At 44.8% G+C, this 18,814-nt stretch overlaps 1 protein-coding gene across 2 annotated transcripts in view; it reads right to left on the bottom strand.

Moving 5' to 3' along the window:
* RNPEP (arginyl aminopeptidase) overlaps positions 1 to 18,814 on the bottom strand; it is a 183,711-nt gene that overhangs the window by 29,165 nt on the left and 135,732 nt on the right. For both annotated transcript variants that reach the window (XM_069633582.1, XM_069633583.1), the window contains exons 9-10: positions 8,751 to 8,975; positions 4,401 to 4,543 (exon numbers count right to left, since the gene is read on the bottom strand). In XM_069633582.1, coding sequence (XP_069489683.1) covers positions 4,401 to 4,543; positions 8,751 to 8,975 — 368 coding nt within the window. The remainder of the gene's footprint in view (positions 1 to 4,400; positions 4,544 to 8,750; positions 8,976 to 18,814) is intronic.

The following is an 18,814-nucleotide window of genomic DNA, read 5'->3' as shown; positions in this document are numbered from 1 at the left end:
TACAGATTAGTATTGGTACTAAAGGTCCACAGAGAATCAACCCTAATTTAGGGACTCTGAGCTGACGTCGACAATGGATGATCCCTCCACACCAAGGGTCGCAGTTCCTTCGCAGGACTGCTGGAAATCTTCCACAAGACAGGGATCTACCTGGGCAGCACCAGAAGTTGGTTGCCAAGCCTTCTTCCAACAGGTCCACAGTCTGCTAGCAAGTCTGGCTACTTTAGTTTCTTCCGGGATCTCTCTAAAGTGGCTGCTGGGGTTGTCTTCTCATCCTAAAAGCCAGGTAAGAGCAGCTGCTCCCACTAGCCAATGACAGGTCTGGCCTACATACACACCCCAGCAGTTGTCCAATCAGGTCCACTGACTGCAAAACTCATTTATTCCAAACAAACTGGCACCAGTACTATAACCCCAAATATGCAAAAACACCCCTGAATATGCAAAAACATTTGAGCTCTGAAAGTTGCTCCCCAGCTGTGATGCTGGAAATGCATTGGAGGGGCAGGGCCCCCATGTCCTTGTCCTGTAGTCCTTTTATCATGTGTGTTCTGTGTTATTTCCTCCACAGGAGTCCATGTGGGACTCCTGGCAGTGCAGCTCTTCCTGATTTTTGGTTTGGTGAACAGACCCTTGGGATACCCATATGGCACCCATGGGTGGGGGTACAACCCTGTACTCCTAGTGCATGTTTTTGGGCACCTGTGTGTGGCCCACAGAGCAGGGTACTAGCTGGTGGCAGCTCCATGCTAACTTTGACAGGTGCTCCGAGTATCCTCCATTTTGGGATGCCCAGGCCCTGCCATTGGAATCAGTCGATTCCTGATAAAAGGCAAGATGGCCCCTGTGACCTCTTGCTTTCTATTGCCTCTTACCTTGTTTTCCAAGTCCCGGGAAGACCTGACTCTGTCCCTTCCCCAGACTGGCTGTTGGGTGGAAGTTCCATATATGGTATTGTGGGGATGTCCAGGCCAGAATGGCTGGAGTCTTCCCAATTGCTGCATGTTGTGGGTATGCCTGTGGGGTGGGACCTGGGTGAATGGAGTGTGTGACCAATATGTACTTCTTGTTTTGGGTGTCTGGTTTCTGGTATGTGAAACAAATACTGAGACAGCCCTGCCCAAAACTGGTATGAATGCAGCGTGGAGTGCTGAATGGCAGAGTGCTTGTCCCAATCCACATTCCTTGTTGTGCGTGTCTGGATGGAGAAGAATGGCCTGAATGTACTGTGAGCCTGATTGGCTGCCTGCCTGCCTGTATGAATGCCCTTCTGAATGATTGGTTGCCTAAGTGTGACCCAGCAGAGTGAATGAAAGACCAACAGTATATCTGGGGACCTCTCACTGATGGAAATTGTTCAGAAGCTGAAGTCGAAACTTGATGCTTACCCTCAAAGTCAAGCCGGAAGAAGGTTAACTTCTGTTTCCCTGCGATGCAATCTGAAAGCTGCTGTCCCTTCAAGAAACTGATCCAAGAGAGGACCTGGCTAGGAGACCTCTTCCCGAGCTACGAGGGACCATCGTGCACCAGCTAACCTTCACCAAGGCTCCCTGGAAGTCAGCCTTCGAAAGACTGTCGACCAGAGACAGGGACCGCCGAGGAAACTGAAGAGAAGTGCCTGGACATTCCATCCACTGTCATAGACCAGGGTTCGGAGGATCGAGGTAACCGCTGGAGGCCCATCGAAACTGTTGCCCAGAAGCGGGGACTGCTTGACGCTGTGCTGCTGCCGACCGCAGCCATAACACTCCATTACCTAAGAACACTTTGAATCAAGGACTCCCTTGCTCATCACCGGCAACCTGACGTACCGAGGAGAATCTGCCGGTGGGTTTCCCGCCAACCGAAGACCACAAAGACGCCGACGACCCGACGCCCTTGCTGGGCCGAAGTTCTTCATTGACTCTTTGCGGCAACAAACTATCGTTGTTGAGGAGCACCGCATGCCTCATCTTCGCAGGACATCCACAACCGATCGTCGACAAGCACCACCAGGACCGAAGCTGCTGCCTCGACGCCTTTGTTCACCTTTTCTTAGAGGTATCTCGACTATCCGTGGCTCCTCCCTTAACGGAAGTTCACTCAAGAAGAATCCGTCAACGACCTAACATCGAACTCTGCTAAACCACGTACATTGGGGTGGTAGAACTTTATAGAAGGAAATAAGACGCTGCTAAATCAATATATGGACTGGGCTTGTTTATTATCTTCCTTACAGGTTTCCCAGGTGGGGGGAATCCTCACACAGAATTGTGTCTAGTTGGTAGGGGATCAGTATTCTGCCAATTGTTTAACCAAATTGTTTACCTCCTCAAGTCTATTGTTGGTTCACTTTATTAATTGATTTGTATGCCATTTTAAAACTGCCTACAGCTGATAAATGTTTATGGAATCTAAAACGTAATTGTGGTACCACATAGGGACTGTATATATTTAAAATTTTAGAATTGCCCGAGCACAAAGTGTGTTATTGTAGGTGTACCTTATCAAAGCCTTATTTATATAAAGAAGTGTGTTTTCACTAACACTGTGTGGACATTCCTTTGTGGGTGCATGGGGACTACATTGGCACCAATTTTTAAAAATAACCTCTATACATAAAAAAATACATAAAAAATACAGGAGTTTTACCATAAAAGGAGTCAGCAGACAATGAATCAAGGTGCAAATGCCCAATATATAAGCTGTAGCCAAATTAAAGGCTAGTCTTGGACACACAAATACTAAACAAATAAAAATTAGTACTAATGGTGTGAACACTATTGGTTTAGAGACGGATTAAGAACCAGCCTGCATCACCTCCTGAGAGCTTAAGCCTTGATTGCTCGTCCAACGTTACCAAATAGAGAATCTTGGCTGGGGTGCTCTGTGCTTCTACTCTGCCATATAGAGAGCAGGAGTATAGATACCCCCTCCAGGTTTTACACCAGCTTCCCCACCCACCCACAACCTCCCAATTTCACATGGTGCACCCTTTCCTCCTTCCTGCAATGCCATTGCATCATTTTTCCACCAAAAATATTTTTTTCCAATAACCCCGAATATTTCAAAAAAATTCACAAATAGCTCTTGCATCGAACAAAAAAAACCCTCTGCTGCAAAGCATCAATATAGCTCTTAAAATCAATAAAGCACCCCCTTCTCTGTCAAATATTTACCTATTGGATGGAAGAACCCCAGACTGCTCACATAAATCGATTCGTGCTCAAGTTGTTTTGTACCTGGTCAAATTCCGTCCAACGGTTTTTGCTGTACGCTGGTCAGAAAGGTGTATTATTTCTGTATGGGGAAATAGCGTTTCTTTTTGGTGCTTTCTTAACAACTTTGCTTTATCGTTTAACAAATCTTTCTCAAAATATCCAGTGTGGGGATGGCAAATCTTTGGTTTGCAAAATAAATATCAGCTAAATCCGTCATGAGAGTCAAAGGTTATTGGCAATTCAATTTTCGGATTTCCGATACAACTTGATTCTCAAACATGTATTCTCGCAAAAAAAAGCTACTACATAGTTTTAAATTGGGGAGGGATATTGCAGGCGAAGTGAGGTAATGGAGGTTGCGATCTTAGGCAGGTAGTGCAAAAGCATCTTTTCTAAAGCGTTTTACCTTGGCAACCGCTATCCAGGAGGGGAATGGAACTGCTTCTCGAGGTAATGAGAAGTTTTATTGCCTCCAAGCTAAACAGGAGGTTTGCAGGTGCATATATGACCAAAAGGAAGTTGGGGCATAGTAGTGAACTGGAAAAAGTAACAGATCATTTCTCCTTATGACTTGGAGTGCCCAATTAAAATGAAGGTATTTGCGTTTATTATTAATTTCACCAGGTCCTCTTTTTTCCTTAAAGCTAAGGCTTGGATGCAGGGTCTCTGTGGGGGAGGGATACTTGTGCGGCCAGCAGAACCTATGTAACCTAGCAACTACAGATACCCAAGGGGGGAGGAGGTAAGATTAGAGAGGAGAGAGCACGGGCATGAGAGAGAGATTTGGGACTTAGGGCCACGGTCCCTAGACTGAAAATTTATAAAAATGCGTTGCACGTGTTTTGTTGGTTGTGAAACATCACACTATTAAGTAGACTTATTCATGTCGAGTTATCCTTACTCCAACCCTTCCTGTGTAATCTAATTAATAAACATAATTTGTTACACCCGGTTACAAGTCTTAAGTCTTCTATTGTTCTCACTGCGTCACACTGGTGCGCTAGATACTATGAGTGTGTTGCACTCAAATGCACAAAATGTAGACACAAAGAAAAGATTTTTATTTCAGTAGTGGTCATCTAGTTCAGCAATGAGAGAGGCTGAACAAGTTTGTTATGCCATTCTGTTGATATTTCCCCATGCTTCATCAGCATTCTTTTTAACATTTCTTGCCAGTGTGTACAAAAGGCTTCCACAAACCTGGCTGTGCAGAAAGTCCTTCACTTTGCTGAAATGCGGCTCATGGTTATTTTTCAGAACGAGTTGACACCACCGGAGACGAAGCTCTGCATTTTTTGCTTTTGAGATACTTGGGTACGCTTCACCCATTGCCACAATGTTTCCTTAAAATAGAAGCATGAAATAAAGTTGCATTAAAAACCTTGATTATCATTATATATAAATCTGAACGTATGTACATACTACGTACGTATGTATGTATGTATGTATGTATGTATGTATGTATTTGGTCCGGCCATACATATCCACACCGGTGAACCCATGTCTACCATATTTTGCATGGATACCTCATTTGTTGGGGCAAGATCGTAGTCTAGGTTTGGATAGAAAAAAAAATTACAAAAAATAAACAAAAATCACTCCATAGACACTAATTCATTACAGTAGGTACTACAAGGAGGCAAAATTTGGAAGTGTCTGAGGCAAAATGTTCGATGTGTTGGTTATTCCTTTGAAATGTATCACTACTGTACATGGTTCAAAAGTGTTTATTAAATCATTTTTAAAGGGAATTTTAAAAAGTAAACAATAATTTTGCTCGCCACTCCAAATTTGGGAAATGGCAATGTTACAGTTTACTTGTTGTTGTGAATGTTTATTCGAATACAAATATTTACCAAACATATACATATATAAAAATCAGAGCTAAAACATATTCCATTGGTGCATATTTAAGAGGAACAATCAATGTGATACTTTGAATAAATTCCAAAGAAAAATTAACAATAAACCAAAGAATTCACTAGAAAAAGTAACAACTTATCCTCTTACAAATCCCCTTCTATAAAATATGGCAGCCTTCAAAAACAACAAGAAGGCCCACGCCGTAAGTTTCGTCTGTGCCATTAATAAAAAACACAGTGCTGGCCCATATTGTCGCAAATCCGTACCTTTTAGGGCTTGCAAAATGGTCCTTTTTCTAATATTCACATAACTAGGGTAAAACAGAATAAAGTGGCTCAGATTTTCATTTGTAGCACCACACACAGGATATCTTGAATAATCGGGGTAACCCGTCCACTTCACTGTGTTACCTCTTAATCTTATACTGTCGAATCGTGCCCTTGTAATGAGCCAGCTTTGATGTTTTTTGCTGGCCCAGAAAAGATACGACTGCACAGTTAATGTCCCACTTATGGATTGATGCAATATGTCCAGTTGTGACACCGATGCTGCATTAATACGTTTAATCACAGTTTGCCCGATTACTGCTTCTTTGTAGGACCTTACTTCCTGCGTTAGTAGCATCATAGAAAAAGGTGGCACAATCGGCACATTCGCCTTGCACATAAGCTCTTTTACAGATCTTAACAAGTGTATTTTGTGCCACCAATCCTTATTAAGTGTAGCTTTTATTATAGAGTGACACAATGTGGCATTTTTGTTCCCCCATATTCTTAGCCATAGAATACTTGGGGCAGCTGCCCAAACGTCCTCCAAGAACGGCATCCCCAATTCTCTGTGTGCTGAGGCACAGGACGAAGAGCCAGGAAGTCCCAGCAACCAAGTAATGATTTTCCCTGGCCTGCATATCACTGGGCTTACAATACCCCCAAAGAGCTGCTCCATATTGTGTGGCTGCCTTTACCTGCATAGTGTATACCTTAAGGGACAATTCCATGTGCTGGCCCTTACAGTTAGCAGAGAAACGAGAGAGAACCCCCCCCTCCCACCCCACAAGTATGGGCACATTTTCAGGGATGTTCCGTACCTGTAAGGCTCTCTGAAAACCTAACCCCCAAGTAATCATAGTCAGCCATCCTTGGAATTAATTCCCCCTTGCAGATTATGGGACGCATCTTACTAAGCCTTCTGCCGCCGCTACAACCCATCACCGCTGATTTGGTGGGGTTTCTTTTAATACCTAGGCTGGTCATAAAGGAGGCATAGGCATCCGCCAATGCCTGCAGGGACCTGGGGGTTCTGGCCATAAGCACAGTGTCATTGGAATAAGCCAAGACTGGAAAAGGCCTACCTCCCACTTTCAGGAAATCCACACTGGTGATTAGCAAAACCTGCAGTAGCCCATTAATATACAGGGTAAAAAGTATAGGGGCCAGGACGCACCCCTGGCTGACACCCAATACAATGACAAACCACTCAGTGCACCTGCCCCCAGTGCCAAACCGAAAATTAGGCTTATTGCCAGAATAATTCTGCAACACTCCCAAACTTTCCGCCAGGCAACCCATAGACTAAAAGCACGGCCCACAACTTGGCACGATCTACCTTGTCGAAGGCTGTGTGCTTAAGTCCATGAATGCAAGGTATACTGTCTCGACCTTGCAGAAAACAAAATTCTATATCAGGAGGTACAAACTTAGTGTTTGCTCCAAAGTGCCCATACCGGGGAGAAAGCCAAACTGAATATCAGTCAGGATCTCCTCCTCTGTAAGCCAATGCTCAATATGTACTAACAGAACCCGTTCAAAAATCTTAAAAACCGTGTCCAAAAGAGAAATTGGACGGTACTTGGAACGTTTGGTTATGTTCCCCCTTTTTTAAAAATGGGTAAATAGTTGCTGTCTTCCACGAGGATGCGTAGTGCCCTCAACTCAGGCAGGCATTAAAGGCCAAAGTCAGCACCAAAGCCCATAAGTCTGTGACTCATAAAAAGATCCGCTGGTATTGCATCCGGGCCGGGAGCTCGATTACGCACTTGTGCCCCTATTGCTTTGGCCACCTCCTCCAAAGAGAAGCATAAAGATACGCCCCTGGACGGTTCTTCCATTTGTACACGACCATCATCGCACCGTCCCAAAATATGAGACCCAGTCGGATGCCCCACATGAGCCCCCTGTGGGTCTTGACTTCCCTTGTTGGAGGATCCTCTTGATACACATTCCCAGAATCCCTTTGCATGATTCACCCTGATGACCTCTAAGAATTCCTCCTAGGACATGACTTCCAGCTCCAATTTCCTTTGCTCGATTGTCCTGTGATAGATTGTACGTGCTTGGGCAATGCTGCGTCTGTCCGTCGCAGGGCACTTTAGAGTATCTACAAGGGCCGACTTTGCCAGCCTACACTTCTGATCGAACCAACCCGGCTTTCCGACACGGAAAAACCCCCAGTGAGGGCCTCCAAAATATCCATAAAGAGACCCACCACTTCCCTTTGACTTTTAGATGAGTCTATTATCCCTATTAAGGCACTTTATTGTGTGGCTAATATTTGCAAATGCAACCCAGAATCCAAAATGTTCCCCCACTTAATTCTCCTAATTGATGCTGTATCACTGTCCACTTGGCATAGTGGACTAGACATACCCACCGCCCCCTCGACAAGACCTTTAACAATTAATACCAAGGGATAGTGGTCGCTATTCCCCACTCTTGACACTTCGGAACTCAGAATTAGTTTCCATAAATCCAGCGTTAAGTGAAAGTAGTCAATAATGGATGATCCTAGATGTTACTAAAAGTACATTTACCAGTGATGTCCAAGTTGATGCGCCATTTCCCCCCCATAAAAATTTCAATTTAAAAAAAAAAAAAATGTGAAACCTTTTTTCCTCGACACTTTTGTGTCAGAACTATTGGCATTCGCAACTATGACTGTCGAAACAGTCACTATAAAAACCTTTGGGACCATGTGTATGTTACAGGTTCTTTGTACTTTCCTACAGCCCTCTGCACCTCCTAATATCAGCCTGCCTGTTCTGTCTACGTTACCAAATACTCGGGTGGTACAGCCTTATACTATGAGTAGAGTTTTGCAATGTCTCAGTTATATGGTTTTGCTAAGCCCTTAATTGGACTTCAGAAAAACTGTTCTAGCAATACCCAGCACATCAAAGTTGAGACAACCTTAAAGCTGTTCTTTTTTAGGTCTGAATTGTAAATAAAAAGGTGTACATATCTTGCTGGGCAGATTTTTAGTAGACTTTGGCACCCAGTGAGAGACCAATAATTATAGCGTTCTGCACTACTGAAAACTTCGCATCTCAGGTACATTTCCAAGACCTGTAAAGGTATTTAGATAGCCATACACTGATTCATAAATATTCAGGACAAACAGATCCACCGAGATACCTCTGCTAAGACAATTCATTAACCTTTTGGAATTATTGGCTTTGTGAAAATGAATTGGAATAAATGACTTGTTTGCCTAAATTTACTGATGCTGGGAATTAAGACCCTGGTGCATTGGTGTTGGTGAGAATAGGTCTTATTCCGATTGATCACTGCAGCTACAGATAAGCATCGACATCAGGCAAATCAGAGAATGGGGCACAGATGGAAGAGGGTCTTCAAAAAGAGAGCAAGTGGTCATCATACACTAACTCAAGTTAGAGCTCACTTAAATTACCTTCAGGGAGTGGTGACTTCTCCAATACTCTGTCCAGGAAGTAGATGAGTTGATAAGTCTTCCAAGAAGAGATGTCCACGGATTTAATTGCATCCATGTTTAGATTTGGGGCTGCCCAGAGTCCTGCCAGCTCCTCTGCTGGCTTCATGAGAGACTTTCCAGGAGAAAGGTCTGGAAGGAAAGGTGGCCACCCAGGTGTATTCAACCATCTGTCAAACTCAAAGCCTAAACAAAAAAATTACTTGTTAGCGCAACAATATCACAAACGCAGTCTAAACACAAGCACCAAGCAAATAAAACACCACAGTGCTAAAAGATCATTCAGAAACCCTATAATTTGCTGTTGAATGTAGATTTACCCATCAATCCCTACCTAGGTAGATATTTGTGGGGTTCTTAGTTCACTGCTTAAGCATAAGTCAATCAATTTCAACTATGGGCACATTTGTTAAGCAGTTAACTAATTACCTAAAGCAGGGTTGTAGTATGCAATGAGAGCAGAAAGGCTGAACCACAGAACAAGCATTATCCAGAACACAGAGGACCTGTTTAGACAAAGGGGATTTTCTTTTTAGTTCTCCCACACGCCAAATCAGAGGAACAGGATAGTCCTCTTGGACAGGACTGTGAATGTACAGAACGTAAAAGGGCGCAGGCATCGGAATCTGCTTTCAAATGAACATACAGAACTTCTCACAAAGTTATATCGCCCAAAAGCACAGGACGAATTGCTGCTTACGCCTATACAGCATGCAAAAAGGTAAAGGTTGGGGGTAAACAAAGGGCATATCTCTGTTCACAACAGAAACTAACCAGGCTTCCTAAGTTGACCATGCGATACCCTAGAAATCCATTATTCTGATAGAGAGCACACTGAAGGTTGGGGCAGGAAGGGGACAGTAGGGGATTCCTTGGTGGACGTGGGCCACAAGAACTTTAATGATCTCACTGGCTGGTATTCCTAAAGCTAGTCAAGATTTTAAGTTCAAATTTTAATTGTGTGGAATTATGCACTTGGGAATCTGGTTTACTCATCAAACAAAACAAAATCCTTCAACTTTACCATCCTAAACCAGAACCAATCAACCATGCTTTATACCTTCACAGACGCTTCTTACTCTGTGATAACAGATGCGAAAGGCTCCATGCTTTTGAATTTTAAAATTGCATCCAAAACATTTTTTGGAGTAAAAAGAGATGTATAGTTTACCATTGAATACACTGCACATTAAACATTAATAACCACATAGGTGTGGAACGTAAATGTTAGTTTCAAATGTCATTACAATACCAAGTACAGTGCAAGTGCATGGAGCTGCTGTAGTAAGATCAGAAGATCAGAGGCAGGCTGGCGAACAGGTGAAAACAAGTCCAAATGGAACCTGAGTTTTAAAGGCAAAATGTGTTTGGGAACGGGGCGGTGTGGTTAGTAGAGCAGGATGCAAATGGCCACGAGATGGTGCGAGTTGCAAAGAGAAGGGATCAGGGTTATTGAGATCCGAGGATGGGAAAGACTGGTGGTTAGTGGGCAGAAGAAGGCAAACAAGGAGGTGGCGGAGGCCCGTAACTATTAAGCGTTCAAAGACAAGAACAAGAAAGGTGGGATGTAGGTAAGACATACGTTTCAGTGTGCATGGATGTTCATTTTTAGAGGGGAATTGCTTTGATTTTTCAGCTACTTTAACTTACACTGCAAACAAGAGCAGTTAAAACTCAATGTTTCTCACAATGATTTCGATTCAACAAAAAATTAACATTTATTTCAGCCACATGAATGCAAACTTAAACATGTCATCCAGATGAGTTAGTTCGCGCTGATCAACTGCAAAGAAGGGTATATATTTTTGATGCCATCCCATTCACAAAAGGATTTTTATATGACTTCCAAGGCCATGCACCATGCACACACACACACACACACACACAACAAAATCAATACACATCAGTTGTTTTAGGAGCTCATGTGGAAACACCCAAGGTAAACCTGGATGTTCCACTACATGAAATGCCTACAAGTGAATAGACACCTATGTAAATGTTTGGAGAAAAGAATGCTAGGTACTGGAAAAATTGTTTGGTGCACGTGAAGCCTAGCATCATTTAATATTTTGAAATACCTCTGGGCTTGGTCATCAAACCTATGACCTGGGTGTACTTGCACTAATATTTGCAGAATTAAGTTTCACCTGTCAGACCCTGTGACCGTAAATTGTGTTTGAGAATCAACAATCCTGATCTCATGACACACTTGGACGTGTAGCTATTAACAGACATGAAGCACATCCAAGATCCTAGAGACCCGGTTTGATACATTGGCCAAGCTCAGGGCTTGTACCATGCAGGAGGTAAGGGGCGAAATAATTCAGGGGTGCAATCCAAGATGGTACTAGATAATAAATCAAGGCAAAAACAACATTTTAATGATATATTTTCCTTTTATGGCATGTACCAAAATAAAGCAGTTTTTTATTTGATATAAGCTTTATAAAACTATAAAATATGGTAGCCTTAGAATAACGGCTAATCTAGTCTTACATTAAGGTCAAAAGATGAAAAACATCATATTGAAAAAAACAGCTCAACTCCTCTTAAAACTGTTATTGGGTCAAGACTTCGCAGCCACAACCCACTCCCGACTAAATTGAATGTGTGAGCAATAGGCACAAAACAGGGCCTATCATTTCAATTACACTTCATCAATGTTACAGAGAATGCACATCGATTTCTTTCCAAACTAGTCTCCATTGCAACACACTTTGCGAGAACCAAAAAGATGGAGGCACTAAGGCAGGGTGGTGTGAAGGCCTCATGAAGCAAGACACAGACAACAGATTCAAAGTTCAAACATAAATGATTTATTAAATCAAATGTCAAAATGGTAGAAGGCCTAACTTGCCCAATGCTAAGGTGGGATTTCCCGACCTGACTGAAACTAAGGAAAGTCTGAGTTCAACTTAAAGGTCTGCCTGTATCCAAAACCTATCCTTGCCCTCACAACTAAAGCTAAACAATGTGTAGGGATGTCAATAATAAAAGAAATGGTGATTAACACAAAGTTCTGAGCTTCTTCCAGCTCCCAGATTCCTTTACAGCTTCCTTTCCCCCCCAAGTTCACGAAAGTGCCACAAAAGTCTCAAGATTACCTTTCTGAAGTTCCAAGCAATACAGTTCAACACAATCTTATGGGTTCCCTTCCCCAAGTTCATGGCAACAGTTCAAAAGAATATAATCTTGAGGCTTCGTCCTCAAGACAGCGTCTGCAGCTCATCAAGTCTCAGGGTTCTCTTCCCCAAGACTTCAATGTAGCAACTTGTACTTGTTTACGTTTTTCAAAGTTAAACACAACTCCAGGTCAACTTGACCCCCTTTCTGGATTGCATCAAAAGTTCACTTTCAGTGCTCCTTCTTGGTGTTTTCCACAATGTCTCTGGTTTTCACAATTTAGAGCTACCTGGACTAGGCGCAGTTGTCAGACCACACGGTCCACTCATCACAGGTCGCGCAACCAGGAACCCTAGGCTCTTCAACCCACCCAGGTTCTTCTGCATTTTCCCTGTGTCTCAATTCACATTCACTTAGATTCTCTTTGTTTGCCTCTTGGCTTTATGTGTAACTTCACACTCACCTGGCTTCTCCTAGTCAGCCTCTTGGCTTTGCCATAATGTGTTGCACATCTTATGCTAATCGTTTGGCCTTGCCACACAGTCTCCATTCATAAAGTTCGCTCTGTAGTGATTTTATTAATTTCCCACTTTTCTGTCGCACACTTTCACACTTGTACTCTTTTTTGTAGGTTGTTTTCAAATGGGCACTTTCACTTTTGACTTTCATTCAGCGAACAGCTCTGCTCATAAAGTTTCATTCAACTCGGTATTCAATGTGCGCGACTGTGCTTTGTTTTCATTTAGATCGGTATTCAATATGCTTAAATTAACATTTCTTCATGTTTCGTTCAGTTCAGTATTCAAATTTTGCTTCATGCAGCACTTTGTTTCTCATGCGTAGCCCCTAGGAGCAACCCGTCTTAGAGTACCATTCCCCTGCACTCATCGGTCCTCGGCATTCCTCTCCAGCAGCTCCACTGCTTCTTCTCTGCTTTGCAGGCTCACGGCCTGGTCTCTCCGAGCACCGCTCACACTCCGGGTGCTGCCCAGCACACGCCAGCAGCTCGCTGCACGGCCTCGGATGGCGTCATTTCTTTTTTTCTTCCTTTTTCCAGCTCCAACAGCTTTCACCCGTTCAGGAGGCTCCCAGCAGTCTAACGCCCCCTCACTCTGGGCTCCACAGGTCTTCTGGCTTCCTCTCATGTCCCACCACAGCGGTCTCCTCACGGAAAGGGTCCCATGCTGGTCTCTCCAACACAGGCCTCCCTGTTGCTCCCTTTGGTGGTCCTTTGGTCTCCTTTTATACAACTGCAACCACTTGACAGGTTGCAGGTGTAAGCTTCCATTTGGACTTGCCGGACCGGATTTAAAAGTGACATGCCTAACCTTCACAGTACTTTGCAGGCATCTTCTTCATCCCAGTACTATAGTGGTGAAAGGAGTTTGCAGATGGGGGGCCAAATCCGCCCCTCATGCCCCCCACACAACTCCCAACACCAAGGTAGAGAAACAGATGTGCCACACTTTTAAGCCCATCACCGCAATCATCAATGTATCACATGTTTGAGCTGCGAAAGTCACTCAGACAGCTGTTCAGACCATACCCAATCGATGACTTGGACCACATGGAAATTACATCGATCGAGCAAGTTGACTGACTGCTAAGTCAGAAACCAATGACGTCATCAATGACACCATGACGTAGCCTCATTATAGATGAAGTACATATTCATCCATTCATGAAGTTGCACAAACATGCACTTGTTTCTTGCATATAGGCACTAGCACAAACTAATGACCCACGTAGGTAGAGGACGGACACACGTACATATCTCTTTACATCGATAAGGTTTTCCAAAACTGAAACCGCTTGATGCAAAGAGGTAATACATTTGGCTTGCACATGCTTGACTGCGGCTAGCATGGAGAAGCCATAGGAAATGATTTAGAAGCCATAGGTCTCTGAAATGGAGAGCAAGGGAGAGGCAGGGTTAAAGTACATGGAAAAGCTGACCCTATCGCCGTAGCCAGAGGCGTATAAAGACAAAGCACTGAGCCAAGGACAAGTGGAGACAGAGTTCCAGTTACCAAGACAATGAGCCACCTGCAGAAAATCAGGATAAAATCCTCATAATTACAAGCAGGACAGCTTATTTTCATGTCTCCACACACCTGACCTAGCCGAACAGGACAATACTCATTCAACCAAGGTAGACAAAGAGGACTGTTCCCAACTAACCAGAGGGGAAAAAGCTACAAGTGTTGCCCAGGAGCTGCTAACTAAATGCACTCTCCCAGGGTAAGGTGGATCAGAGTTGGCAACATTAGGGAAAACTTTCCAGCTCCATGCTAAGTCCCATTGCCTTGATAAGGTACACTCAGTCTGGTAACTGTCCAGGGTCCCAAGGATGGAAGGTCACATGCTGACTAATCTAGATTCACCTTTCGTTTTTTCGCTGGTTTTTTTGCTGCTAATTATTTCCCGAAAAAAAACCACTGAATTTTTTAGGGGGGTTAGTAAATTATATATATAGGGTGTGAGTGTTTGGGAATAAATACAAATTAAAGAAAATAGGGGGACTAAAGGGGGAACCCCCCCCGGCCAACAATAATTTAAAAAAAAAAATGATTTTTTTTTCATAAAAAAATATTGCGGTAAAAAAACCTGCAAAGAAACATCCTGTGATGAAATGACATGGAACCAATACATGATAGGTTTCAGGGATGGAACCTGGATTTGTGACGTCACATCGGGATAAAACCGGGTGACCTGCTTAGAAAACAAGAAATCCGGAGGATACTTGATTTTCTAGTGTGATCACTGTCATTTTGTTTTTTCTAAATAAAAGACAGTAACTTTGCCACATGGCTGAGTCTTCCGTTCTTGTGGCGGGGAGTCTTTGATGGGCCTGAGTGTGCTATGCTGATATTTGGGGTGACTGCTAGAGTGCCCCATACACGTTACTAGTGTTCATTACTCCTAGTCGCCTCTTCCTCGTCCCAGTACTGTCATAGGTAAATTGTGGGAAAGTGAGGGGAGATGTTGTACAATAGCATATAGAGGCTGTGGGAGGGTTAGGTTGGTGTTCAATAGGGAAAGGGGAATACCAGGTCTCACCCTTGACCCTTCTCTTCTACATCCTCTTTCTTGTGCTTCTAGAGTGGTAATATCTCTGGTTATTTTCTGGTTAGTGGAACAGGGATAGCAATACCCCATAACTGCCTCTGAGATAGAGGGTTCTTCCTGAAAGGGAAATGTGGAATACCGCATCTCGGAAGAGGGCATCTTATTCCCAATCCTCTATGCCCCTTCACCCAGGTGATCCTCCCTCGCTTCTCCACCCCCAGGATCAGGATCCAAAAGTGATGGCCTTTCCCTGGCCACCTGCGAAGAGTACCCAAGGGGAGTAAATGGGAGGACGCCCTCAGGTTTCTCACAGTGGTCAATGTACACCTTTGATCGGACAAGGTTAGGTGCTGCAAGACCACTGCGGTAGTGTTGGTGTAGTATTTATTTATTAATTTGTACATTTATAACAGCGCAGATAGCCCATGGGCATCTAGGCGCTAGTTTCAGCGTAATAGCAGTGGTACAATGGGAAAGGGGAGGAGAGAAAGTCAGTTGAATAGATAAGTCTTGAGCAGCTTTCTGAAGGCGTTGTAGGAGGGTTTGTCTCTCAAGTGGGAGGGTAGCTTGTTCCAGAGTGGCGGTGCGCAGACCAAGAAGCTAGAGCCACCTGATTTGGACCGCTTGAACCTAGGTGTAACTAGGCAATGTTTATATTCAGACCTTGAAGGCCTTGCTGAGGCGTGCTTTTTGAATTTGTCCGCTAGATGGCATGGTGCATTGCTCGACAGACAGCGGTGTGTGAGGGACAGAATCTTAAAGGGAGTTGCAGTATAGTCTGGACCCTACGAGTGCCCGGGCCACTTCAAGTAGGTTTGCAGTGGAGAGGAAAGGTTTGCTGGCATTGATGAGCTTGATAGCATAATGTAGTTGACCTGGTGGCACACGGTCAGCGAGGAGTCGAGGTAGACTCAGAGGGTCTTGATGGAGGACGCAACAGCAATGCTTTGGCTGTCAATGATGAAGGATTTGTTCACCTGCGGTAGTCTGGTCAGACGAGCAGAGGCCCGATGAGAAGTTCTGTTTTTTCATCATTGAGGCAGAGGGCCTTGGTGAGGCCATCCAGGATTGTATAGCTTCGTAGATAGCATGGATTTGGAGGGTGTCCTTAAGATCTTTGCTAGCGAGGGCGGTAGGGGGTGAGGATTTGGGTGTCATCTGCTTATTTGTGTAGGCGATCCCAAGGTCATCGAGGTGGTCCAACAAGGGCGTTGTGTACACATTGTACATGGTAGGGGAGACACATGAGCCTTGGGGTACTCCACAGGATGTAGGCGGAGATGTGGCAGAAGTCTCTCCTGCAAATACTAGCGTGTATATGTCAAAGAGGAATGAAGCGACCCATTTAGTGGCTTCAGTGGAAAAGTAGACAGAGGAGATGAGGGCTTGACAAAGGATCTTGTGGTCAACGAGATCAAATGCCGCTGAGAGGTTGAGAAGTAAGAGCAAGGAAAGGGTGCCCTGGTCATTGGCATAATCAAGCAGTTTTATTTTTCAATCTATGAGAGCTGTTTCCGTCCCTGCGTTGGGCAGAAACCTGGCTGATGGATCCTCAAGATGTGGTGGGGTTCTAGGAAAGACTGGATTTGAATATAGGCAACTCGTCCATGATTTTTAAGAGCAAGGGCACTGTTGTGATGGTTCGCTAGTTGGTAGGGCTGCTAGGTCGAAGGTGGGATTTTTGAGGAGCGGTGAAATCCAGGATTCTTTCAAGGCCAGTGGAACGATACTGGAGGTCGAAGGAGGAGTTAATGATGGTGGCAATGAGTGGGGGTAGGGTTCATCGATATTCCTTAACCAGGAAGGCAGGACATGCCCCCCACTTGCAGCAGGATGGTTTGAGCCCAGCAATAGTGTTGGCGAGGATGGCTGGTCTGATCGGTTGGAACTTGAACAGAGGGATGTCGCTAAGGGCTGGATATGGTGGGTGACAGGCAGTTGGTGTAGAAGATAGTTTAGCTTTTATTTTTGCTCGTTACCGAGTGATTTTGCCTGTGGTGTCTTGGATCTTGTTGCACCAGGCGTTGTTTTTCGGGATAGAGGAGGATGGGGAGATGGGGGTTTCTAGCTCCTGGAAAATCGTGAAAAGTTAACGAGAGCTGGAGGAAGCGTTGGACATTGTTTTGTTGAAGGTAGATGCTTTCAAACTAAGGATAAGATGTTTGTATTGGAGAGACATCTTTGAAAAGTGAGTTTTGTTAGCCAGGGTAGGGTTTTGGTGCTAGGTAACTTCAGCTGTTCTTTTAGCAGCTTGAGTGGCGCAAATATCCAGGGTAAACCAGGAGTTGTGATGGGTTGGTTTTTGGATTTCCTGTCTTTATGGGGCACCAGCTGGTCGATGGTCTTGCGGAGAAGGGCGTTTTAGCGATCCAGCAGGGATGTGGGATCCTATGTGGAGGGGAGCGGTAGGTTGATCAAGGGAATTATTTTGCTACTAGTTAGGCTGCGTGAGCTGCGGGTCAAGGTGCTGGTAGGGACTGGCTCTGTCTTAGTGCATTTGCTGGTGCAGCGAATGGTGAAGGAAATGGTGTGGTGGTCTACCCAAGGGCATGTTCGGTAAGAGGATGGAGAAGCTGCTTTTGAGGTTTAGCAGCCAGTCGAGGAATGATCATGGGAGTGAGTCGGTTCTGTGACGAGTTTGCTGCAGCCAAGAGCGGCCAATGAGGCAGATATGTCAGTGGCGTCTGTGTCGGGAGGTTCATCGAACCCCAGGTTGAGGCCACCTAGTACTAAGAGTTGTGTGGATGGCTTGAGGTTGGTCGAGATTAGCCGAGTGGCTGCGTGAGGTAATCCTCAAAGGTATCAATGGGGCCAGGTGGGCCGGTATATGAGGTGGATAGCGAGTGTGGCGTTTTGCGAACATTTTAGCTTAGCTGATAGTGATTCGCAGTTGGGGAGTGTGGTAGAACTGGGAGGCATGCAGCGTAAGGGAGTCCTTGTAAATATAGGCCACTCTGCCACCTTTTCTTTCTGCTATATAGCATAGCCAAAGGGGACAGCAATGGATAGGGCTGGCCCAGCCGTGGGGGTAAACCAGAGTTCAGTCAGAGCTAGGATGTCCAAGTCATTTGCTGTGATGAGGTCCAGAATTTCGTATGGTGGGAAGTGATTGACTTGGTCTTGAGAAGGGCACATTGTAGTTTAGAGAGAGGAATAGTAGAGGTTGGGTGCAAGGTGAAGCCCTAGGTGGTGACGTGGCATCTGTTCTTTGGCTTATTGCATGTGGCACAGCCCTACATCCTGGGTAGGTATGGTGGGGGCATGTAGCACAGAGAGGTGCAGCGTTGCAGATTGCCATTCCGGAAACTAGTCTCTGGGGGCTGTGCGATCAGGACCAGTGTGGTGGGTCATGCAGCCTGCTGTAGCTTGTATTCTAGCAGTGAGTCAGGGCATGATTTTTGATGGCACTATGGTGGTTGTATGGTGGTTGTATGGGCTGGGACAAAGGGTGCCTAGAAAGGCATGGTGGCGGATGTTTTGTGAGTTTTTTGGTCCAGTGTTGGGACTCGTGTCTCTCAGGGGGCAGCTGTGGGTTGGCATGGTGGGCGTAGGTGGCCATCTGGTTTAGGTGGGTTAGGGGGGTGTATATGAGCACCAAGCTCGTTTGATGGCATATTGCATTGAGGCCTAGTCAGTAAGCTTAATGAACAAGGTGGCGGCCTGGGCCTGTGGTGTGGATGCTGAGCTGAGGTTAATCGTGTGCCAGGCATTGACTTGTAGGTAGGTATTGTATGCTCAGTCGGATGTTGAAAGGAGCTGGGAGGGTCATGCTAAGGCAGTTCAGTGTGCAATGTCTGCACCGGAGGAGGATACGGACTGTGACAGATCTGCAG

Source organism: Ambystoma mexicanum, chromosome 13 (assembly GCF_040938575.1).
Source record: "Ambystoma mexicanum isolate Mex_15411 chromosome 13, UKY_AmexF1_1, whole genome shotgun sequence".
Classification (NCBI taxonomy): Eukaryota; Metazoa; Chordata; class Amphibia; order Caudata; family Ambystomatidae; genus Ambystoma; species Ambystoma mexicanum.
This window is presented reverse-complemented; position numbering and strand designations above follow the sequence as displayed.